The sequence below is a fragment of the Somniosus microcephalus genome, chromosome 13 (assembly GCF_052327205.1).
Source record: "Somniosus microcephalus isolate GS21.2 chromosome 13, FLI_Smic_1.0, whole genome shotgun sequence".
NCBI classification, from domain to species: Eukaryota; Metazoa; Chordata; class Chondrichthyes; order Squaliformes; family Somniosidae; genus Somniosus; species Somniosus microcephalus.
In genome coordinates, this window is record NC_140999.1 from 104,568,887 (window position 1) to 104,596,104 (window position 27,218).

General features: G+C 47.3%; 1 protein-coding gene across 1 annotated transcript in view; it reads right to left on the reverse strand.

Annotated features, from left to right (window-relative positions):
• Positions 1-243: 243 nt before the first annotated feature.
• The window catches only part of LOC147108517 (tubulin beta-6 chain), a 30,598-nt gene continuing 3,623 nt past the window's right edge, over positions 244-27,218 (reverse strand). Inside the window, exons 2-4 of the mRNA XM_086005170.1 lie at positions 22,047-22,155; positions 17,971-18,081; positions 244-4,207 (exon numbers count right to left, since the gene is read on the reverse strand). Of these exons, the coding sequence (XP_085861296.1) occupies positions 3,132-4,207; positions 17,971-18,081; positions 22,047-22,155 (1,296 nt within the window). The 3' untranslated portion in view covers positions 244-3,131. The remainder of the gene's footprint in view (positions 4,208-17,970; positions 18,082-22,046; positions 22,156-27,218) is intronic.

The following is a 27,218-nucleotide window of genomic DNA, read 5'->3' on the forward strand; positions in this document are numbered from 1 at the left end:
CCAGCACTATTTTTTTACTAATACCAATTTCCTTTAATTCCTCCTTTAACATTATTTGACTCCAGCTTTTGATAGCTTCGACTGTACATAAAGAATGAAAGAGTTACTAAACATCAATTGATATTTAAAACAAGATTTATCTAAATAACATAGGTCACAAGCAATCGCACACACAATAGGGAGCTGCACACAATCCCTCAATAACACTCAGCGATTTGCAAAAGTAATAACGCCAATAGGAACAATGATTTAAAGACTTTTATTTCATAATTTTTCAGTTATATATTACATACAATTCACAGGACAGAAAAAGACGATTCGGCCCAACTGGTCAGTGTTTCTGCTCCACACGAGCCTCCTCCCACCCTACTTCATCTCACTATCAGCATGTCCTTCTAATCCTTTCTCCCTCATGTACTTATCTCATCTTCCTCTTACAGGCATTATGGCACCAAAATCTGCTCCCCCTAAAAAAATTGCCATAAGTAACCCACAAAATAATCTAGCCATGAGCTCCCCAACCGTGAGAAATTTTATCATTTATATTGTTTTCTGTGTGAAAACCCGAGCGTAGATTTTACAAAGTTCAGAACTTCATGGACTGGGAGCGTGTGTCGGGAATTTGGCCGTGTAAGTCAGGATGGAACCATCCTTACCAATCCCAAACATCAGTGACCAAATCCAGATGTGAACTCGCAGCCAGCAAAGCTCTGCTTTGGGAGCACAGTTTTAGAAAATCTGCTCCCTACTGTTTTATTCCATCTAATAATGTTTTCACCATCTCCTAAAGGTATTGCCCTCACTGGAGTGTAGCTTCACGGATTCCAGCTGCCCACCACATTTTCTTTGTCTCAGTCTGAATGTTGGTAAGTTTTGAAACCATGAGGGGGGGATGGTGTTTGTGGGGTGTAGGGGTAGGAGTGGACAGCTGAGCCCAATCCTTTCTTTACAAAATGTTGACAGCCCATATATTTTCCACTAGGCGACTAGGTAGAAACCAAGAGCAATCAGGAGGGGAATCTGGGAATTTCCCATCTCCCTAACCCAGATGTATGAAGCCAATTATAGTCAACCTAGCTGAGATCATTATACGCCATGGATAGAACCTAGGTTTTTCCTGTTCCGCATGGCTCAGTTGCTCAAAGGGCCGTACATTATTTGGGAGCCTTAATAATTTTAAGAAGGCATAATGTTTTTACATCTTTATAGGACCCTTGGTTACCTTTTTGCTCTGATTGAACCTTAGTAAAGTTTTGTAAAATACACTCTTGGGATATGGGCGTCACTAGCAAGACCAGAATTTATTGCCCATCCTTAATTGCCCTTGAGAAGGCGGTAGTGAGCCTTATTCTCGAACCACTGCACGCCATGTGGTGAAGGTGCTCCCACACTGCTGCTAGGTGGGGAGTTCCAGGATTTTGACCCAGCGATGATGAAGGAACGGCGATATATATTGAAGTCGGGATGGTGTGTGACCTGGAGGGGAACTTGGAGGTGGTGGTGTTCCCATGCGCCTGCTGCCCTTGTCCTTCTCGGTGGTGGAGGTCACAGGTTTGGGAGGTGCTGTCGAAGGAGCCTTGTTTGGGATGCTTTGAGAATTCAACCAATGAGATTCTTATCTCGAGTGGCCAATTATGATAAGAGCTATGCCAATCTGGCAATAATTAGGTTCCTGTATTTTAATATTATTTTCATAACTTTGCTAGCACACCATTCTCGTCTGGAAGGAGGAGGTCAATTTGTTTCATGAGACTTATTTTTAAGTTGGCTTTTCATATTTAATCCAAATACATTAAGGCATCAAAGCAACCACAGCATATTTGAATGAATGTTCATTCAGGAAGCACTACTACCCCTACCGATCCCAGCACCACCCTTACCAATTGCATCATCGCCATTACCAATCCTGACATAACACTGACCAAGCCCAGCACTTTGGTTATTAAATATTGCAAGCAAGGCTATTAAAAAAAAACTGGCAAATTTTGGTTACTTTGCTGACAGGCTCAGAATCATTCCAATGTGTCAATTTTCTCAGATACTCCTGAATAAAATCCCTGGCTAAAAATGGGTTTTATGAAGTAATCACTGGATCATACATATATCAGTAGCATATCTTCTGTTGTGTTACTGGTGAATCTAGTCTTGAGTCTGGAACGTGTGTCCCTACTCTAGGCAAATCCAGGCAATTATAGCAGGTTATAAACTGCTGTGGTTATTCACAGATCAATTGTAACTTCTTGTAAATTTCAGGCTTCAGGGCAATGGTTGCCTTTCTTTCTCTTTACTTTAAGCTTGTTTTGCATCACAACAAAGTGTGATGGCTGGTGTGTGATATCTGCTGCATAACATCTGGAGTGTGATCGAATTGTGCTAGGTGCAAGGCTTATATATAGAGATATAAGCTATGACCTTCACTTTTTAAAATATTTGGTTAATTCAGTGTTTTAATAAGCCTTGACATAATGAATTAAACATTTTTCCTATTCTCTTGTTTGCTTAATCTACTTTGGTTCAATTAAGAAATAATTTTTTCTTTTTACTGACTGATTGACTGATATATCTTGCATAACTTCAGTCTCCAGTCTAGTTCATAATGTTATGACCATCTACTGCCATTGGGAATTTTAAATATTTCTATTTCATATTGACAGTTTTTTTTTAAAGAATTCACAACATTATCACTTAGCCCCTCCCCCGCCTCCAATCACCCCGACTGTATTTACTAAATATCCTGAGACCAACCCCATATTCAAAATTTGCTTAATGAAATGTTTCTTTTTTTCCCCCCTCACTGGTTTATGGCAACCACCTATGTTTGCATCCAATTTCCAACCATTCAATACTTTGGAGAGATACTTCAAATTCAGCCCTTAGTGATGGGCGAGAAATGTTGGGTAAAATCTTGAAACTCAGGTCCAAAGGTATCAGCTGCTTTGAGAATTTAACCACAGATTTCCAATCCAGTGAAGTTCTTTTCTAGTGTGTCCAATTATGATAAGATTGACGTTAATCTGGAGATCATTAGGTGTTCCAGTTTATTATTTTGATATTAGTTTCATAGTTACTTTGCTCTTACGATCAAATGCTTGGTTTGCCAAGTTACTTCAGTCTCACTAAATCCCCTTTACTTAAATTTCTTTGGTAGGTTCCTCCTCATTTTCTTCCTCTTCATATTCTTCCTCTTCAAGATCTGCGGTAGCATCTTGGTATTGTTGGTATTCAGACACCAAATCGTTGGTGTTGCATTCTGCTTCTGTGAACTCCATCTCATCCATACCTTCTCCCGTGTACCAGTGCAGGAAAGCCTTCCTTCTGAACATGGCTGAGAACTGCTCAGAAATGCGCTTGAAGAGCTCCTGGATTGCAGTGTTGTTTCCTATGAAGGTGGAAGACATGTTGAGCCCACGTGGTGGAATGTTACACACAGCCACTTTGACGTTATTGGGAATCCACTCCACAAAATGGTTGCTGTTCTTGGTTTGGACAGCTAACATCTGCTCATCCACCTCCCTGGTGGACATCCTGCCTCTGAAGATTGCTGCCACGGTCATGTATTTGCCATGGCGAGGATCGCAGGCTGCCATCATGTTCCTGGGATCAAACATCTGTTGGGTAAGCTCCGGCACTGTCAATGAACGATACTGCTGACTGCCACGGGATGTCAATGGGGCAAAGCCGGGCATGAAGAAATGTAGACGAGGAAATGGGACCATATTGACTGCCAGCTTCCTCAGGTCTGCGTTGAGTTGACCAGGGAAACGTAGGGAGGTGGTGACACCACTCATTGTCCTGGAGACCAGATGGTTCAGGTCACCATAGGTTGGCGTGGCCAACTTCAAGGTTCGAAAACAAATATCATACAAAGCCTCATTGTCGATGCAGAAGGTTGAATCTGTGTTCTCTATCAGCTGATGGATAGATAAGGTGGCATTGTACGGTTCAACCACAGTGTCTGAGACCTTTGGTGAAGGCATGACACTAAAGCTGTTCATAATTCTATCAGGATATTCCTCTCGGATTTTGCTCATGATGAGAGTGCCCATGCCTGAGCCAGTTCCTCCTCCCAGTGAGTGTGTGAGCTGGAAGCCTTGTAAACAGTCACAGCTCTCACACTCATGCCTCATGATGTCTACCACATTTTCCACCAGCTCAGCACCTTCTGTGTAATGACCCTTGGCCCAGTTGTTTCCAGCACCAGAGTTACCTACAGTCGGGTGGGGGTGGGGTTAGGGAAGCAAAAAGAGGCCAGTTAGGATGGATCTTAAAAAAAGACAAAAATGGAGACATAATAATGATTTGTGCTGGGAATTTTGTCAAGGATTGTCCTAATCAATTGCTATTACTTCATCGGAAGGTTGGTGGCAACCTCATTTACGTGTACCTGGCGTTTATGCAAATCTTCCACTGAAGTTACGCTGACCGATCAGGAGAATCCCAAAGGACATTCCCGGTGCTGATGACCCAACACTCTTGTACCCACTGGATAAGACTCTGACACGCAGTGTCCACTGGATAAGATTCTGACACGCAGTGTCCACTGGATAAGATTCTGACACCCAGTGCCCACTGGATAAGACTCTGACACCCAGTGTCCACTGGATAAGACTGTGATACCCAATGGCCACTGGATAAGACTGTGATACCCAATGGCCACTGGATAAGACTGTGATATGCAATGTCCACTGGATAAGACTCTGACACCCAATTTCCACTGGATAAGACTCTATGACACCCAGTGCCCACTGGATAAGACTCTGACACCCAATGTGCACTGGATAAGACTCTATGACACCCAGTGCCCACTGGATAAGACTCTGACACCGAGTGCCCACTGGATAAGACTCAGACATCCAGTGCCCACTGGATAAGACTCGGACATCCAGCGCCCACTGGATTAGACTGTGATACCTAATAGCCACTGGATAAGACTGTAACACCCAAAGTCCACTGGGTAAGACTCTGACACCCAATGTCCACTGGATAAGACTCTATGACACCCAGTGCCCACTGGACAAGACTTCGACACCCAAATATCCACTGGATAAGACGCTAACACTGAGTGCCCACTGGAAAAGACTCTATGATACCCAGTACCCACTGGATAAGACTCAGACATCCAATGCCCACTGGATAAGACTGTGACACCCAATATCCACTGGGTAAGACTCTGACACCCAATGATGTAATAAAACTACTAGGCACTTGGTCTAAGTATTAAACAAGGCTTTAATCAACTGTTTTTCAACATGGAGATCTACTTGTGTCCTACACTAGTTCCTGAAAAGAATGTCCTGAGCAAGCTGGGCCCATGCCCGAGTATTTATACTCTCCCTGTACAGCGCCACCAGCAGGCAGCCCAGTATCAGTTCATAAGTCATTTCCACATGAATGACAAGATTCATGTCACCCAATGTCCACTGGATAAGACTCTATGACACCCAGTGCCCACTGGACAAGACTCTGACACTGAGTGCCCATTGGATAAGATTCTATGACACCCAGCACCCACTGGATAAGACTCAGACATCCAGTGCCCAATGGATAAGAATTGGACATCCAGTGCCCACTGGATAGACTCTGATACCCAGTGCCCACTGGATAAGATGTGATACCCAATGCCCACTGGATAAGACTGTGACACCCAATGTCCACTGGATAAGATGCTATGACACCCAGTGCCCACTGGATAAGACTCTGACACCCAGTGCCCACTGGATAAGACTCAGACATCCAGTGGCCACTGGATAAGACTGACACCCAATGTACACTGGATAAGACTGTGACACACAATGTCCACTCGATCAGACTCTGACACCCAATGTCCACTGAATAAGACTCTATGACACCCAGTGCCCACTGGATAAGACTCGAACATCCAGTGCCCAACGGATAAGACTCAGACATTCAGCACCCACTGGAAAAGACCCTGACACCCAGTGCCCACTGGATAAGACTGTGATTGGATAAGACTGTGACACCTAATGTCCACTGGATAAGACTCTGACACCCAATGTCCACTGGATAAGACTTTATGACACCCAGTGCCCAATGGATAAGACTCTGACACTGAGTGCCAACTGGATAAGACTCTGACACTGAGTGCACGCTGGATAAGACTCTATGACACCAAGTGTCCACTGGATAAGACTCTGCCACCCAATGCACACCGGATAAGACTGTGATACCCAATGTCCACTGGATAAGACTGTGACACCCAATGTCCACTGCATAAGACACTTTGACACCCAGTGCCCACTGGATAAGACTCTGACAATCAGTGTCCACTGCATAAGACTCAGACATCCAGTGCCCACTGGATAAGACTCGGATATCCATTGCCCACTGGATAAGACTCTGACACCCAATGTCCACTGGATAAGACTCTGACACCCAAGGTCCACTGGCTAAGAAGCTATGACACCCAGTGCCCACTGGATAAGATTCGGACATCTAGTACCACTGGATAAGACTCTGACACCCAGTCCCCACTGGATAAGACTGTGATACCCAATGTCCACTGGATAAGACTATGACACCCAATGTCCACTGGATAAGACTGTGACACCCAATGTCCACTGGGTAAAACTCTGACACCCAATGATGTAAGAAAACTACTAGGCACTTAGTCTACGTATTAAACAAGGCTTTAATCAACTGTTTTTCAACATGGAGATCTACTTTTGTCCTACACTAGTTTCTGAAAAGAATGTCCTGAGCAAGCTGGGCCCATGCCCGAGTATTTATACTCTCCCTGTACAGCGCCACCAGCAGGCCGCCCAGTATCATTTCATAAATCATTTCCACACGAATGACAAGATTCATGTCACCCAATGTCCACTGGATAAGACTCTATGACACCCAGTGCCCACTGGATAAGACTCTGATACTGAGTGAACATAGGGTCTGATGAAAGGGAGGAACTGAAAGAAATAATTATTTGTAGGGAAATGGTGTTAAGGAAATTGATGGGATTGAAGGCTGATAAATCCCCAGGGCCTTACAATCTACATCCTAGGGTACTTAAGGAAGTGGCCCTAGAAATAGTAGATGCATTGCTGATCGTCTTCCAACATTCGATGGAATCTGGAACAGTACCCATGGATTGGAGGGTAGCTAATGTTACCCCACTATTCAAAAAAGGTGGTAGAGAAAAAACGGGGAATTACAGACCGGTAAGCCTGACATCGGTAGTGGGGAAAATGCTAGAGTCCATTATAAAAGATGTAATAGCAGAGCACTTGGAAAACAGTGACAGGATCGGACAAAGTCAATATTGATTTACAAAGGGTAAATCGTGCTTGACTAATCTGGAATTTTTTGAGGATGTAACTGGTAAAATAGATAAGGGAGATCCAGTGTGTGGTGTATGTAACCTGTACCACCTTAAGAGAACTACCTTAAGAAGATGGACTACTTTCTCTTGCTACTGTATATTGTAGTACCGGTGGTGACCACACCGGTATATAAGCTCTGTGTAGTAATTTGTTAAGCAGTTCAGCCCTGACCTTCAAGTAGTAAAGACCTGTTTAAGTTTTTCCTGTTGTCTGTGTCCAGTTATTTAAAATAAGTATATCTGGAACACACAGACTCAACAGTGGCGACGAGTCGATCTTACCCAGCGGCAATTGCATCCAAGGCAGCTTCGTCCCCAGAACGGGCGTCGAGAAGAGGCATCCGTCCTCATCATCCTGCTGAGCACCGCATTCGCACGGGAGGCATCGAGAACCCGGGTTGGAATTGCTGACCACGAAGTCCACCATCAGCGACAGGCAGTGATCATCCTTCTTCCACGGCGGTGGGTAAGCCGATCTAGCGACACGGGCAGAAAGTCGGCCGCATTGTCAGTGGAGAAGGGGGACGAGACCGGAGGAAAAAGGGCGGAGAACTCGACCACAGCCGGTGTAAGGGGCTGGGCTGCAATCGGAACAGATGCGCAGCAAGAAAGGAAGCGCTAATACCCACGAGGACAGCGGGGAGTAAAAGCAGCAGCGTCGGGGGAAATTAAGGACCGCTGGGGGGCGAGAACGGCAACAGCGCGGTAATCGCCATTGTAGCCAGCGGGGGAAGAAGCCAAGCGCGGGAAGCCGCCATTTTAGTCGGCGCAGGAAGAAGACAAGCGCGGGAAAAGCCGCCAAGCGCGGGAAGCCGCCATTTTGGAAAAAAATAAAATACTTAAAGAAACTTACAAGGATGCCTAAAAACGGTAACATCACTGCTTTTGATAGCGATGTCGAAGATTGGGCCACTTATGTGGAGCGTATTGAAGTTTATTGTACAGCAAATGAGATACCGGCTGAAAAGAAAGCACTAACCCTATTAAACTCGATGGGTGCGAAGACGTACGGGTTATTAAGGCACCTTGTAACACCAGATAAACCGGTGGATAAGACTTTCGCGAATATTGTTACTATCCTGCAAGAGCATTTAAACCCCACGCCGCTGCTGATAGCGGAACGATTTAAATTTTACAGAAGAACGCAGCTGAAAGAGGAAAGCAACGCTGAATTCTTAATTGAACTGCGCAAGCTATCAAAGTACTGTCAGTTTGGTACAGGACTAGCATATGCTCTGAGAGATAAGTTCGTGTGTGGACTATTAAAAGAAGGAACTCAGAAGCGACTGCTAGAGGAAAAGGACCTTACGCTAGATAAAGCTGTCACCATTGCAGCATCGCGCGAGGCGGCAGCACGAGGTACCGTGGAAATGCAGCTAAGGCCATCGGAACTCAGCACCAATCAAATGGCATTGGGTGCAGTAAAGTGCTATCGTTGCGGAAGGACAACGCACGATCAGAACCAGTGCTGGTTCAAAGATCAAGAATGCAGAAAATGTGGCAGACTCGGTCACATAGCGAAAGTATGCCGGTCAGGAAAGAAGACCAGCAACAAAAAGTCACCACAGAAGAAGTACAAAAAAGTACACAAGGTGACAGAGAACAGTTCGGATGAACAAAAGACGGATTCAGACTCCAGCAGTAAGGAACTGGGTTGTCTAAGAATACATAATGTGGGTAACACAGCAGACCACCAAACTATTTGGGTTACACTCCAGATAGCAGGAGTCCAAGTGAAGATGGAATTGGACACGGGATTGGCATTGACGGTCATGAATAAGCAAGATTACAAAAGGTTATTCTCACACATTCCCCTAAGTGATACGGAGATTGTATTGAAAACATACACGGGGCAAAGAGTGTACCCCATCGGAAAGATAAAAGTAAAGGTGGTCCACAAGGGTAAAGAAAGCAAAGGAATGGACTTGTATGTGTTACCTGAGGGAGGTCCACCACTACTGGGACGGGAATGGATCAGGAGAATAAATATGGACTGGCATTCCTTAAAAGCACTAACTGTAGATTCCGGTAAAAAGGACGATGTCAAACCTAAACGACTGTCCAGAATATTGGACGATGCTAAGGAGGTGTTCCAACAGGGACTGGGAACACTGAAAGGAATTACAGCAAACATCAAGGTTGAAGAACATGCAAACCCGAAATTTTTCAAAGCCAGACCGGTACCTTATGCGATACGACCTGCTGTGGAAGCTGAGCTGGAAGGGCTAGAACGTTCAGGAGTACTGTCAAAGGTGGACTGGAGCGAATGGGCCACGCCCATTGTTCCCGTCATGAAGCGTTCATTGAGCAACAAGCCGGGGGAACCGGGGAAGGTTCGCATCCGTGGCGATTTCAAGATCACTGTTAATCCGGCTCTTCACACGGTGCAATATCCGCTTCCGCGGATTGAGGATATCTTCGCTTCGTTGTCTGGCGGGAAACACTTCACCAAGATAGACCTGGCGCAGGCGTACTTACAGATGGAAGTTGATGAAGCGTCACGCCAGTATCTCATGATCAACACGCATAAGGGCTTATATTGGTATAATAGACTGGTTTTTGGAGTGGCATCGGCTCCAGCGATTTGGCAAAGGGCCATGGAGCAGGTATTACAGGGAATTCCTGGCACACAATACTATCTGGACGACATTCTTATTACAGGAGATGATGATGAGGAACACCTTGCTAATTTGGAACAGGTGCTCACCAGATTGAAAGAGTATGGACTTCGAGTTAATCGCCAGAAATGTGAGTTCTTTCAGAAGCGAATCTCGTACTGTGGTCACGTCATTGACCAGGAGGGGCTTCACAAGTCACCTGACAAGATCGAAGCTGTTGTGAAGGCTCCCGCTCCGGAAAATGTATCCCAGTTGAGGTCGTTCCTAGGGTTGATTAACTATTACCATAAGTTTCTGCCAAATTTATCCACGGTGCTACACCCGCCGAATGCTCTTTTACAAAAGGGAGTGCCATGGAAGTGGAGCGAGGACTGTAAGCGGGCTTTTCACAAAAGCAAGGCATTGATCACCTCTAAGGAAGCGTTGGCTCACTTTAACCCAACGCTGCCTATTCGTTTAGCTTGTGATGCTTCTCCATATGGTATTGGGGCAGTGCTATCACATAAGTTGCCAAATGGCTTGGAAAGACCAGTCGCGTTCGCATCCAGATCATTGACCTCCGCTGAGCGCAACTATGCTCAGATAGATAGGGAGGCTCTCAGCCTCGTGTGGGGAGTAAAAAAATTTAATCATTACCTGCAAGGCCAAAAGTTTACGCTGCTGACAGACCACCAGCTGTTGGTTTCCATTTTTAACCCTAAGAAGGGTGTTTCGGTGATGACAGCGCAGAGGCTCCAGAGATGGTCCCTTTTCCTAGGGGCACATCAATATGAGGTCGAACCCATGGCTACGGCAGAGACACCAGTGGAAGGAATTATTGAACCTGTAGCATCTACCTCAAACGCGAACGTACATGAGGATGTTCAATCCATAAGAGATCAATTAGAGGAGTCATCCCAGCAACCAGAATCAGAGACCCCGAAAGGCGTTATCCAACTCGGATCAGGAGGCCTCCTCAGAGACTGAATCTTTGAACAGTTGCATGAAAATTGTATATATGTTATCCATGTTATGTTTAAATTGGGGTGTACACTGTTAAGCTAAAAAGGAAGGAATTGTGGTGTATGTAACCTGTACCACCTTAAGAGAACTACCTTAAGAAGATGGACTACTTTCTCTTGCTACTGTATATTGTAGTACCGGTGGTGACCACACCGGTATATAAGCTCTGTGTAGTAATTTGTTAAGCAGTTCAGCCCTGACCTTCAAGTAGTAAAGACCTGTTTAAGTTTTTCCTGTTGTCTGTGTCCAGGTATTTAAAATAAGTATATCTGGAACACACAGACTCAACACAGTGGATGTGGTGTATTTGGACTTTCAGAAGGCTTTCGATAAGGTCCCGCATAAGAGATTAGCATGTAAAGTTAAGGCACATGGGATTGGGGGCAAGGTACTGACTTGGATAGCGAACTGGTTGGCAGACAGAAAGCAAAGAGTTGGAATAAACGGCTTTTTCCGAGCGGCAGGCAGTGACTAGTGGGGCACCGCAGGGATCGGTCCTTGGACCCCAGCTATTCACAATATATATTAATGATCTAGACAAGGGAACTAGATGTAATATCTCCAAATTTGCAGACGACACAAAGCTGGGTGGGCATGTGTGCTGTGAGGAGGATGCCGAGAAACTCCAGTGTGATTTGGACAGGTTGGGTGATTGGGCAGAAGCATGGCAGATGCAATATAACGTGGATAAATGTGAGGTTATCCACTTTGGTAGCAAAAACAGGAAGGCAGATTATTATCTGAATGGCAATAGATTGGGAGAAGGGGAAGTGCAACGAGACCTGGGTGTCCTTGTGCACCAGTCGCTGAAGGTAAGCATGCAGATGCAGCAGGCGGTTAAGAAGGCAAATGGTATGTTGGCCTTCGTAGCGAGAGGGTTTGAGTACAGGAACAAGGATGTCTTGCTACAGTTGTACAGGGCCTTGGTGAGACCACATCTTGAGTATTGTGTGCAGTTTTGGTCGCCTTATCTGAGGAAGGATGTTCTTGCCATGGAAGGAGTTCAGCGAAGATTCACCAGGCTGATACCTGGGATGGCAGGAATGACGTATGAGGAGAGATTGGATCGATTGGGCTTGTATTCCCTAGAGTTTAGAAGAATGAGAGGGGATCTTATTGAAACTTGTAAAATTCTAACAGGACTAGACAGACTAGATGCTGGAAGGATGTTCCCGATGGTCGGGGAGTCCAGAACCAGGGGTCACAGCCTAAGGATAAGGGGTAGGCCATTTAGGACAGAAATGAGGAGGAATTTCTTCACCCAGAGAGTGGTGAACCTGTGGAATTCTCTACCACAGAAGGCAGTAGAGGCCAATTCATTAAATATATTCAAGAAGGAGTTGGATATATTTCTCAAGGCTAAAGGGATCAAGGGGTATGGGGAGAAAGCAGGGACCGGGTACTGAATTTGGATGATCAACCATGATCGCATTGAATGGCGGAGCAGGCTCGAGGGGCCGAATGGCCTACTCCTGCTCCTATCTTCTATGTTTCTATATATCTATGAGTGCCCACTGGATAAGATTCTATGACACCCAGTACCCACTGGATAAGACTCAGACATCCAGTGCCCACTGGATAAGAATTGGACATCCAGTGCCCACTGGATAAGACTGTGACACCCAATGTCCACTGGATAAGACTGTGACACCCAGTGTCCACTGGATAAGACTCTATGACACCCAGTGCCCACTAGATAAGACTCAGACACCCAGTGCCCACTAGATAAGACTTGGTCATCCAGTGCCCACGGGATAAGACTCGGACATCCAGTGCCCACTGGATAAGATTGTGATTATCAATGTCCACTGGATAAGACTGTGATGCCCAATTTCCACTGGATAAGACTCTGAAGCCCAAGGTCCACTAGATAAGATGCAATGACACCCAGTGCCCACTGGATAAGACTGTGACACCCAGTGCCCACCGGATAAGACTCAGACATCCAGTGCCCACTGGATAAGCCTCGGTCATCCAGTGCCCACTGGATAAGACTCGGACATCCAGTGCCCACTGGATAAGTCTGTGACACCCAGTGTCCACTGGGTAAGACTCTATGAAACCCAGTGCCCACTGGATAAGACTCGGTCATCCAGTGCCCACTGGATAAGACTCAGATATCCAGTGCCCACTGGATAAGACTGTGATACCCAAAGTGTACTGGATAAGACTGTGACACCCAATGTCCACTGGATAAGACGCTATGACACCCAGTGCCCATTAGATAAGACTCGGACACCCAGTGCCCACTGGATAAGACTCGGACATCCAGTGCCCACTGGATAATACTCTGACACCCAGTGCCCACGGGATAAGACTGTGATACCCAATGTCCACTGGATAATACTGTGACACCCAATATCCACTGGATAAGACACTGAAACCCAATGTCCACTGGATAAGACTCTGACACCTAATGTCCACTGGATAAGACTCTATGACACCCAGTGCCCACTGGATAAGACTTGGCCATCCAGTGCCCACTGGATAAAACTCAGACATCCAGTGCCCACTGGATAAGACTCGGACACCCAGTGCCCACTGGATAAGACTCGAACATCCAGTGCCCACTGGATAATACTCTGACACCCAGTGTCCACTGGATAAGACTGTGATACCCAATGTCCACTGGATAATACTGTGACACCCAATATCCACTGGATAAGACACTGAAACCCAATGTCCACTGGATAAGACTCTGACACCTAATGTCCACTGGATAAGACCCTATGACACCCAGTGCCCACTGGATAAAACTCAGACATCCAGTGCCCACTGGATAAGACTCTGACTCCCAGAGTCCACTGGATAAGTCTGTGATACCAAAGCCCACTGGATAAGACTGTGACACCCTATGTCTACTGGATAAGACTCTGACACCCAATGTCCACTGGGTAAGACTGTGATACCCAATGTTGACTGGATAAGACTGTGACACCCAGTGTCCACTGGATAAGACTGTGATACCCATTGTCCAGTGGATAAGACTGTGACATCCAATGTCCAATGGATAAGTCTCTGACACCCAATGTCCACTGGATAAGACTATTAGAACATAAGAGTATAAGAAATAGGAGCAGGAGCAGGCCAATCGGCCCCTCGAGCCTGCTCCGCCATTCAATAAGATCATGGCTGATCTGATCCTAACCGCCAATCCACTATCACAGAACCATCTCCTGAATCTAACAGAATTAGACACATGAAATAGGAGCAGGATCAGGCTACACGGCCCCTGGGCCCGCTCCACTACCCACAGGGCCATGACCGATCCGAACCTAGACTCATGTCCATGACACTCAGTGCCCACTAGATAAGACTCAGACATCCAGTGCCCACTAGATAAGACTCGGACATCCAGTGCCCACTGGATAAGACTCGGACATCCAGTGCCCACTGGATAATACACTGACACCCAGTGCCCACTGGATAAGACTGTGATACCCAATGTCCACTGGATAAGTGTGTGACACCCAGTGTCCACTGGATAAGCGTGTGATACCCAGTGTCCACTGGGTAAGACTTTGACACCTTGGCCTAGAAATTCACTTTGGGGCGGCCAGCTCGCTCGCGCCCAAAAGTTAGCGCTGGGCGGGGAGCCATTAGCGATCGTCAGATATTCAGTGTTTGCGCCACAATTCGGAACCGGGCGCTATACTAGGGTGTGGCCGCCTCCGCTTGGGGCGCTGACACTGAATTTCAGCGCTCTTGGCGCCGCTGCGCCAGCTGCTGCGGAGCGGCAGGCTGCGGTACTGCAGGCCTCCTCCTTCTCTTAAGGGGGAGCTGCCTGCAACGGGGAGATCGCCGCTGGAGAGTGCCGGCAAATGAGCCCGGCACCACGGAGAAGTGCCGGGTTCGCAGAAAGCAGCCGGCAATGCCGCGGGGGGGGGGGCGGTGGAGGAGGCCGGGGAAGGAGGTGCGGGCAGGCGGCCGCCGAAAAAGCGGCCGGCCGCACCTTCCCCTTTAAAGCGCCCCACTAAGGCTACAGCACGGCCCCGTTTTCTGGTCGCTGTTTGCGGCCGCTTCGGAGGAGGCGGCCGCTACTAAATATGGGTATCGGGCCGGCTTCGGGGCGGAACCGGGGCACTGCGCACACCGATGACGTCATCGGTGCCGGCGCAGCACTAACGGCTACCGCCGCCAATACCGCTGCGCTGAATATCAGCACAAACTCATTTTTGGCGTAGAAGCCCTCTTTAGGCGGTAACTGGCCGCAAAACTGGCAGCGCCTTAATGAATTTCTAGGCCCTAATGTCCACTGGATAAGACTCTATGACACCCAGTGCCCACTGGATAAGACTGTGCCACCCAATGTCCACTGGATAATACTGTGACACCCAATAGCCACTGGATAAGACTCTGAAACAGCAGGTCCACTGGATAAGATGCAATGACACCCAATGCCCACTGGATAAGACTGTGACACCCAGTGCCCATTGGATAAGACTTGGACATCTAGTGCCCACTGGATTAAGCTCGGACATCCAGTGCCCACTGGATAAGACTGTGACAACCAATGTCCACTGGATAAGTGTGTGACACCCAATGTCCACTGGATAAGAATCTGGCACCTAATGTCCACTGGATAAGACTCTATGACACCCAGTGCCCACTGGATAAGACTGTGATACCCAAAGCCCACTGGATAAGACTGTGACACCCTATGTCCACTGGGTAAGACTCTGACACCCAATGTCCACTGGATAAGACTGTGACACCCAGTGTCCACTGGATAAGACTGTGATACCCATTGTCCAGTGGATAAGACTGTGACATCCAATGTCCAATGGATAAGTCTCTGACACCCAATGTCCACAGGATAAGACTCTATGACACCCAGTGCCCACTAGATAAGAGTCGGACATCCAGTGCCCACTGGATAAGACTCGGACATCCAGTGCCCACTGGATAATACTCTGACACCCAGTGCCCACTGGATAAGACTGTGTTACACAATGTCCACTGGATAATACTGTGACACCCAATATCCACTGGATAAGACTCTGAAACCCAAGGTCCACTGGATAAGATGCAATGACACCCAATGCCCACTGGATAAGACTGTGACACCCAGTGCCCATTGGATAAGACTCGGACATCCAGTGCCTACTGGATTAAACTCGGACATCCAGTGCCCACTGGATAAGACTGTGACAACCAATGTCCACTGGATAAGTGTGTGACACCCAATGCCCACTGGATAAGACTCTGAAACCCAAGGTCCACTGGATAAGATGCAATGACACCCAATGCCCACTGGATAAGACTGTGACAACCAATGTCCACTGGATAAGTGTGTGACACCCAATGTCCACTGGATAAGACTCTGACACCTAATGTCCACTGGATAAGACTCTATGACACCCAGTGCCCACTGGATAAGACTGTAATACCCAAAGCCCACTGGATAAGACTGTGACACCCTATGTCCACTGGATAAGACTCTGACACCCAATGTCGACTGGATAAGACTGTGACACCCAGTGTCCACTGGAAAAGACGGTAATACCCATTGTCCAGTGGATAAGACTGTGACATCCAATGTCCAATGGATAAGTCTCTGACACCCAATGCCCACTGGATAAGACTTGATGACACCCAGTGCCCACTAGATAAGACTTGGACATCCAGTGCCCACTGGATAAGACTCGGACATCCAGTGCCCACTGGATAATACTCTGACACACAGCGCCCACTGGATAAGACTGTGATACCCAATGTCCACTGGATAAGAGTGTGACACTCAATATCCACTGGATAAGACTCTGAAGCCCAAGGTCCACTAGATAAGATGCAATGACACCCAGTGCCCACTGGATAAGACTCGGGCATCCAGTGCCCACTGGATTAAACTCAGACATCCAGTGCCCATTGGATAAGACTGTGACAACCAATGTCCACTGGATAAGACTGTGATACCCAATGTCCACTGGATAAGAGTGTGACACTCAATATCCACTGGACAAGACCCTGAAGCCCAAGGTCCACTAGATAAGATGCAATGACACCCAGTGCCCACTGGATAAAACCCGGGCATCCAGTGCCCACTGGATTAAACTCAGACATCCAGTGCCCACTGGATAAGCCGGTGACAACCAATGTCCACTGGATAAGTGTGTGACACCCAATGCCCACTGGATAAGACGCTGACACCCAATGTCCACTGGATAAGACTCTATGACATCCAGTGCCCACTGGATTAAACTCAGACATCCAGTGCCCACTGGATAAGACTGTGACAACCAATGTCCACTGGATAAGTGTGTGACACCCAATGCCCACTGGATAAGACTCTGACACCCAATGTCCACTGGATAAGACTCTATGACACCCAGTGCCCACTGAATAAGACTCAGTCACCCAGTGCCCACTGGATAAGACTCTGACACCCAGTGCCCACTGGATAAGACAGTGATACCCAAAGTCCACTGGATAAGACTGTGACACTCAATGCCCACTGGATAAGACTGTGACACCCAGTGTCCACTGGCTAGGACTCTGACACCCAGTGTCCAATGGATAAGACGGCGACACCCAGTGCCCACTGGATAAGATTCTGACACCCAGTGTCCACTGTCTAAGACTCTGACACCCAGTGTCCAATGGGTAAGACTGTGACACCCAGTGTCCACTGGATAGGACTCTGACACCCAGTGTCCAATGGATAAGACGGCGACACCCAGTGCCCACTGGATAAGATTCTGACACCCAGTGTCCACTGTCTAAGACTCTGACACCCAGTGTCCAATGGATAAGACTGTGACTCCCAGTACCCGGTTTCTTTCTTTGGTGGCTTCTCTTTGATTCGGAACCTATCTGTATTTAGGACTGGCTGCTGCTTTTCAATAACATTGCTCTGTTATATTATAAATGGTGTAAACACACATTAGAAATGGGCATCCATAGCTAAGTCTTAAAATTATTTACTTCAGAATAATTTGTGAGTCTTTACAGTGAGAATGAAATCCATTGGTTCTAACTCCTTTTTAATCTGTACTTTATGAGATGATGCTGTACCATAGATGAAGTTATCTGGTCTGAAGAGCTGTCCAATGCGGCTGCTTCGGACACTGTCCATTGTTCCAGGCTCCAGGTCCACCAGTATTGCCCTAGGCACGTATTTGTTAGCTGAAGAAAACAAGACATGATTTAGTCACACGGTACAATATGTTAACATGTTTTTAAAAGCTCATCAAGGAGAGCAATGCTACTGCTATAAAATTAAAGTTCATCGAGTTCAGGCATTCAGTGTGGGCATCAAACACTCCCAGGGCAAGTACAACACGGGTTAGATACAGAGTAAAGCTCCCTCTACACGGTCCCATCAAACACTCCCAGGGCGGGTACAGCATGAGTTAGATACAGAGTAAAGCTCCCTCTACACTGTCCCATCAAACACTCCCAGGGCGGGTACAGCACGAGTTAGATACAGAGTAAAGCTCCCTCTACACTGTCCCATCAAACACTCCCAGGGCAGGTACAGCACGGGTCAGATGCAGAGTAAAGCTCCATCTACACTGCCCCATCAAACACTCCCAGGGCAGGTATGATACAGAGTAAAGCTCATTCTACACTGCTCCAGTAATATCCAGTTACAACATCAGTGGAACACCCCATGTTGCACAAGGGTAACATTTCCCACCCCAGCCATCCTTGTAGCCTCTTTGTGTGAGATTTCCAATTAGTGCCACAATTTTAATATGCCCAATAGAAAATGGATTGAGTGCCAAAACTCATGACTGTTCTAGCCAGTATACCGAGGAGATGGTCATCCATCAACTTTGGCTAGTTTTGAACCCAGGTTCCAGAGGTGAAAGAACTGTGTCTAACCCAATGCACCACTCAATGGCCCAGATTACATGTTTCATAATATTAGCTGTGCTAATTTCTGAGACTAATTTAAACTCCGTCAAGAATTCAGTCGTGTAGTTTGCTTCACTAAACCGGTTATAGATACTGCATCCAAGTCAATAGTTTAGATAGCAAAGTGTCCTTACCCATAGGAACAGGAGGAGGCCATTCAGCCCCTCGAGCCTGTTCCACCATTCAATTAGATCATGACTGATCTGTACCTCAACTTCATTTACCTGCATTTTCTCCATATCCCTTGATACCCTCACCTAATAAAATTCTGTTGATTTCAGTTTTTAAAATTTCAGTCGTCCCAGCACCCATAGCCATTTGGGGAGAGACTTCTAAATTTCTACCACGCTTTGTGTGAAAAAGCACTTCCTGAGTTCACTACTAAATGGCCCAGTTCTAATTTAAAATTGTGCCCTCTTGTTCTGGAATCCCGCAACAGAGAAAATAACTTTTCTGTATCTACTCTATCGAATCCTTTTATCATTTTAAACACCTCGATTAGATCACCCTTCAACCTAAACTCACGGGAATACAAGCTAAGATTATGCAACCTGTCCTTGAAGTTAAACCCTCTTGGCCCAGTATCATTTTGGTGAATCTGTGCTGCACCCCCCTCTAGGGCCAGTATATCCCTCCTGAGATTCAGTGCCCAGAATTGAACGCAGAACTCCAGATGGGGTCTGACCAAGGCTCTGCAAACTGAAGTATAACGTCCTCTCCTTTGTATTCCAGCCCCAGTGAGACAAAGGCTCACATTCCATTAGCTGTTTCAATTACTTTTTGTACCTGTACCTTAACTCCTATTCAGTAAAGTTTATATAAATTACATTTCTTTTCTTTTTAAGTCTGTAGAGTCAAATGTCCAATTGGTGAAGCTCATGTGCAAAGGTTTTACACCATTGCGCTACGTTGCTCTGTGTGCTATTTTTACACGGACAATAATTTTTAAAGGGTTAATAGTTGTGTAAGAATAGAACACAGCAGGAACATTGAAGTATGACTGTGTTAAAAAGTTTATATGGAAATTTTGCAGATCGGAAAGACGACCCTCATATCTTTGTTAAAAACCTGCCTGTCCAATTTCAAAATGCCTATCTGGCCATCATCAGCCTTGGCACCACCTTAGCATATTGTGATCTTATTAACAGTAATTTTCATCAGCAGTGCTTTTCATTGCTAGAACTCCTCATTGATAGCACTTCTCATTGATAATATTTTTCATTGACAGTATTTTTTGCGACAGTATTTCTCACTGAAAGTGCATTTCATCAATGGCACATCTCGTCGATAATACTTCTCATCAATTGTACTTCTGACAGTACTTCTAATAGTACTTCTCACTGATATTATTTCTCACTGATAGTACTTTTCACTGATAGTATTCCTACCTTACAAAAGAGACTACACTTCAAAAAAAATACTTCATTGGCTGTAAAGCACTTTGGATGTCCGGTGGTTGTGAAAGGCTCTATATAAATGCAAGTCTTTCATTTTACTTCCCACTGACAGCACTTCCCAATGACAGCACTTCCCACTGACAGCACTTCCCAATGACAGCATTTCCCACTGACAGCACTTCCCACTGACAGCACTTCCCACTGACAGCACTTCCCACTGACAGCACTTCCCACTGACAGCACTTCCCAATGACAGCATTTCCCACTGACAGAACTTCCCACTGACAGCACTTCCCACTGACAGCACTTCCCAATGACAGCACTTCCCACTGACAGCACTTCCCAATGACAGCACTTCCCACTGACAGCACTTCCCAATGACAGCACTTCCCAATGACAGCACTTCCCACTGACAGCACTTCCCAATGACAGCACTTCCCACTGACAGCACTTCCCAATGACAGCACTTCCCAATGACAGCACTTCCCACTGACAGCACTTCCCAATGACAGCACTTCCCACTGACAGCACTTCCCAATGACAGCACTTCCCACTGACAGCACTTCCCAATGACAGCACTTCCCAATGACAGCACTTCCCACTGACAGCACTTCCCAATGACAGCACTTCCCACTGACAGCACTTCCCACTGACAGCACTTCCCAATGACAGCACTTCCCAATGGCAGCACTTCCCACTGACAGCACTTCCCAATGACAGCACTTCCCACTGACAGCACTTCCCACTGACAGCACTTCCCACTGACAGCACTTCCCAATGGCAGCACTTCCCACTGACAGCACTTCCCACTGACAGCACTTCCCAATGACAGCACTTCCCACTGACAGCACTTCCCAATGACAGCACTTCCCACTGACAGCACTTCCCACTGACAGCACTTCCCACTGACAGCACTTCCCAATGACAGCACTTCCCACTGACAGCACTTCCCAATAACAGCACTGCCCACTGACAGCACTTCCCAATGACAGCACTTCCCAATGACAGCACTTCCCAATGACAGCACTGCCCACTGACAGCACTTCCCAATGACAGCACTTCCCAATGACAGCACTTCCCAATGACAGCACTGCCCAATGACAGCACTTCCCACTGACAGCACTTTCCAATGACAGCACTTCCCACTGACAGCACTTCCCAATGACAGCACTTCCCACTGACAGCACTTCCCACCTACAGCACTTCCCAATGACAGCACTTCCCACCTACAGCACTTCCCAATGACAGCACTTCCCACTGACAGCACTTCCCAATGACAGCACTTCCCACTGACAGCACTTCCCAATAACAGCACTGCCCACTGACAGCACTTCTTGCTGGCCCCGCATGTAGCTCAGGAGCACTGGCAATCTGGCCCACAAAGGCCAGGCAACTGAGCTCTAATTGTTCTGTTGTGGGATGAAGGTTTGGAAAGGGCTGTTCCTGGTGTTGTAGCCTCGATGGTGGATAATTCCTAAATCAGATCACCAAGCTCAGTTAGTATCTGCAGCTTGAGATTTTGTCAAAACCAACAGGGGTATTGATTTAAACTTTATCCGTGGTCTGTAAGATTCCATGTTACCCAGATCAATATTGGGGTAACTTTGCTTCAGTATTTAAGCACAGAACATTTCCTCTGACCTGGAAATCTTTCTTTGATTGACAGATGTAGTGTTCAAAATGGCTGATGAATATAAACTATGTGTTTTGAAGCTCCACAGACTTTTCCAGTTTGCGACTAACTGAATTTAACAACAAATGCCATAGTACACACGTAAGTGGCCCACAAAGACAAAAAGCTTGGACACTCCTGTTCTCAGTGGCCTTTCTTACCATGTGCCTCATTGAAGTACACATTGATTCTCTCAAGTTGGAGGTCCGAGTCTCCAATGTAATTCCCTTTGAGGTCAATTCCATGTTCGTCACTAATTACTTCCCAGAACTGTCAACAAAGAAAATGAATAGTTGTGTTAAAGATAGCAACATCATAAATTCAACATCATAAATTCTGTACATTCAAGAAGAATGGGGCCAATTTTAACTTGCCCAAAACAAAAACAACAAATTGCATTTATACAGCGCCTTTAAAGTACTAAAACATCTCAAGGCACTTCACAGGAGTGTAATCAGACAAAAATTAACACCAAGCCAAAAAAGGAGATGTTAGGACGGGTGAATGAGTGTTTTAAAGGAGGAAAGAGAGGTAGAGAGGCGGAGAGGTTTACAGAGGGAATTCTAGAGCTTGGGGCCTCGATGGCTGAAGGCACGGCCACCAATGGTGGGGCGAGGTGGGTGGGAGATGCACAAGAGGTCAGAGTTGGTGCTATATAAATGCAAGTTCTTAGTGTCTCTTTTCTTTCACACATGCCCTTCCTGCACACACCTCATGGGCCCCAAAAAATCTTCACCTGCTCCCTTCCCTGTCACATTACTATCCAGTCAGTGGGACCTGATCGACCGTTTTCAGCATCAGCTATTAATTGTTAATTCATCTGAAAAAAAAGCCACTCTGGGCCATGTGATGGATCAGCCTGTTGTATTACTAGGTACTAGCTGCTTCCTCTTTGCTAGGCTATGGGATGCCTACATCCCATGGATGGAGAGAGAAAACTGGATGGCAAATTTGGACAGGGACATGGTAGCAACAAATAGCCAGGTATTGAGGCTTTGCAGGGGGCCCAAAGTCATTGTCTGTGAGCCAGATGTTTGTCAGGCCTAGCATGTTGATAAGCTCACCGAGGATTTTATTACATTCGTTCTTGGGCTGATAAGTGGCAGGTAACATTTGCGCCACACAGGTGCCAGACAATGACTATCTCCAACAACTGAGCGTCTAACCACCGCCCCTTGACATTCAACCTCATTACCATCACCCTATCCCCCACCATCAATATCCTGGGGGGTCACCATTGACCAGAAACTTAACTGGACCAGCCACATAAATACTGTGGCAACAAGAGCAGGTCAGAGGCTGGGTATTCTGTGGCGAGTGTCTCACCTCCTGACTCGCCAAAGCCTTTCCACCATCTGCAAGGCACAAGTAAGGAGTGTGATGGAATACTCTTGACTTGCCTGGATGAGTGCAGCTCCAACAACACTCAAGAAGCTCGACACCATCCATGACAAAGCAACCACTTGATTGGCACCCCATCCACCACTTTAAACATTCACTCCCTCCACCACCAGCGTACCGTAGCTGCAGTGTGTACCATCTACAAGATGCACTGCAGCTCCTCGCCAAAGCTTCTTCGGCAGCACCTCCCAAACCCGCGACCTCTTCCACCTAGAAGGACAAGGGCAGCAAGCGCATGGGAGCACCACCTCCAAATTCCCCTCCAAGTCACACACTATCCTGACTTGGAAGTATATCGCTGTTCCTTCATCATCGCTGGGTCAAAATCCTGGAACTCCCTCCCTAATAGCACGGTGAGAGTAGCTTCACCACACGGACTGCAGCAGTTCAAGAAGGTGGCTCACCACCACCTTCTCAAGGGCAAATAGGGATGGGCAATGAATGCTGGCCTTGCCAGCGACGCCCATAACCCATGAACTAATATTTAAAAAAATTCTCAGGATGTGGGCATCGCTGACAAGGGCGACATTTATTGCTCATCCCTAGCTGCCCCTGAGAAGGTGGTGGTGAGCCACCTTCTTGAACTGCTGCAGTCCGTGTGGTGAAGGTACTCCCATAGTGCTGTTAAGTAGGGAGTGCCAGGATTTTGACCCAGTGACGATGAAGGAACAGCCATATATGTCCAAGTCAGAATGGTGTGTGACCTGTAAGGAAACTTGGAAGAGGTGGTGTTCACATGCATCTGCTAACCTTGTCCTTCTAGGTGATGGACATCACGGGTTTGGGAGGTGCTGTCAGAGAAGCCTTCGGTTAGTTGTTGCAGTGCAACCTGTAGATAGTAAACACTGCAGGCATGGTGGAGGAGTTGGATGTTTAGGCTAGTGAATGAGGTGCTGATCATTGACGGGGAAGAGCTTGCTCATAAGGGAGTAAACAGTCTGATGGAAAGCATGGAACAGGCCTTCGGTTGTAGATCCACTGGGGGAATCAGAGAGGAGTGAATGGAAGAGCAAACAAGCACAGGGAGTAGGTTAGAGAGAGACAGATATCCGGAGAACAAACTGTGTGGAAAAGAGGGTTGAGACAGTTGGGATTGTTGCTCTGGGAGTCTGCGATGGGTGGGCCTGGCAGTGGGTGTCTGACTTAAAGGGGAGGATTTTAACTCAGGTGCGGGCTGGTGTCGTGTTATCCGAATTTCATGTTTCCCACACGAATCTAAATGGATGTGGGAGATTGATGCAATTTTAACTTAAGTGGCCAATTGATTTCCAGCGTGTGGGAAGTCTTTGCAAATGGGTTTTTCATGACTGAAAGTCCCCTCCGATGACATCATCATTGCTGCTGCATTTAAGGTCCACAGCAAGCCTTGCTTCTTCTGCAGACTGCCAAGCTTCTTGACTGTGCAGTGTGAGGGAGCTGCAGCAAAAATTACAAACGGGAGGGCAAGATCAGCTCCTCGCTTTGACGAGGCAGCACTGCAGGCATTAGTGGATGGGGCTAGGGCCAACAGGGAGGTGCTGTTCCCTTCATCAGGGAGGAAGAGGCCTCCCACTCAGCCCAAGGCAGTGTGGATGCAGGTGGCTGAGGAGGTCAACTCCTTGGGAGTCACCCGCAGAACCTGGATACAGTGCAGGAAAAGATTTCATGACCTTCAGCGCACTGGAAAAGTGAGTATGAATTTCCCATCACCCTCAATCTGATCCCCATTGCCTTTCTTCACCAGCACTCAGCTTTAGCAATCTCTTCCTCCACATCCCACTTAACACTGACATCCATGCACCCTTACCCATTCCCTCTCTTTCTATGCTCACATTCACGTAACTATTCCACCATGCAGCCCTCACACTCCCTATCACTCTGATGCTTTGAACACAACTGACAACACACAGGGAGGGCCCTTGGTCTTGCAACCTCACTCCATCTTTGTCTCCTTCTAAGTATCTATGCTATGCAATCTCTACACTCACTCCTTCATTCTCACTCAACCTCCACTTGTCTCCCTCATTGCAGGAAAAGAGAGTTCACAACAAAAGAGAGCGAGCCAGGACAGGAGGAGGGACAGCCTCAACAGCCCAGCTCACCCCCGGGGAGGAGGCCGTCCTGGAAATTATGGGCATTGAGGATGATTCACGCGTGGGGGACAGACAGACGGGTGTAACACCGCAAGCTGGTGACAGAAAAGTTTCCCATCTCTCTCTTTGACATTGCATGAGTTGCTGATAATGATTGTGAAGCTGTAACAGATGGACTTATGAGCATCTGCATAAAGCTATGTGCATGTAGCCTTTGCATCACATCTCTGACTCTTTCCTTTACTCCCCCACAGGACCATCACAAGCATCCGTCCCCCCTAGCCAGGAAGAAGAGGCTGAGCAGCCAGACTCCTCAGAGGAAGCTGCAACCTCTGAGGGCGCAGCGTCAGCAGAACTCAGTGCACCCAGCACCAGCGCAGACACTCACACCTCGGTGGGACCTTCGGGACATAGAGTAGTGTTGTCACCTGGTGTACCAGCTCACAAGTGAGCATCAGCAGATTGTGGAGACAGGGACAGCAGCATGTCGACCCTCTGCCTCTGGGTCCATCCATAAGATCAGAGGTGATGGAACTCCAGGCACAGATCACAGAATCACAGAAACCCACACAGTGCAGATAGAGGCCATTTCGGCCCATCGAGCCTGCACCGACACATATCCCACCCGATCCCCGTAACCCCTACACCAACACATATCCCACCCTATCCCCGTAACCCCACGTATTTAATCCCCCTAACACTAAGGGTCAATTTATCATAGCCAATCAACCTAACCCGATGCAGGAGTCTCTGGCAGGTTTTGTCTCTAGAGTCGCTGCGAGTGTGGAGCGAATGGAGGAGTCCATAGCGAACATGAGCAGAGCCTTTGTGGAGTCATTGGCGCATGAATGCATCACCACAGGAAGGATGGCTACCTCCGTGGAAACGATTGCTACCTCTGTGGTAAGGCTGGTTACCGTACAGGAGAGGATGGCTAAGGTAGAGGAGAGGAGGGCTACGGCCATGGAGGAGCTTAGTTGCCAGCGTATGGAAAACATGGTCATTGTTCAGAATAGAATGACATCTCTTGAGGAGCGATGGGCATCTATTGAACAGAGAAACCAGACCTTCATGGAAGTCCTTCTGAGTATGACTGCCATTGCAGATACGGGTCCCCATGGCCCCCCTGATGCGCAGTAAGGTGCTCTCCAGCCACTTGCAGGCGCTGAGGGGGACCTGACCCATGAGAGGGAGGTTGGTGGCAGACCTCAAGGAAGTGGGGGCTCCTCTCCAAGCGCTCACACTTCCATGCCACTGCAGAGCCCCCGCCGGAGCCCCACCTGAGTCCACACCCAAGTGAGATAAACGTCTCAACCCCTACAGGAGCAGCAGACTGTTGACGAGCCCTCACAGGCTTGCAACCCCAGAGGACGCCCGCCAAAGGTGTCGAGACAGGAGCAGCAGGAAAGTGAGCAAGGGGCCTCCACATCTGCTGAAGCCACAGGGGAAGCACTACGTAGGAGCACGCGTAAGAGGAAGATAAAGCACTAGTAGTCACAAGAGTAGTCACTTGGGTGGAATTTTGTGTTTAGTGTAAAAATGCCATCACGTCGTAATTGTACATAAAATTTCTGATGGCAAATGTTTCAGTTGTGGCGTCTGTCATTTCGCTATTGGGACTTCCACATTGAGGCCTTAGGAATACTTGCAGCTGTCAGTATGGTGGTCAGAGTGCTAGGAATCCTCTGGTTCTTGGCCATTGTCAATGCTCTAGTAAGAAGCTGCGAGGCAAAAGTGTTTGATTGACTAGGCTAAGCAAATCTGGCCAGGATGAGTGCGTTCCTTGCATCCCAGGCAACAATGTTCTCGCGTAATGCTGCCGCTGGTTGATGGGCCTCTGCAGGATGGTCATTTTCGCCC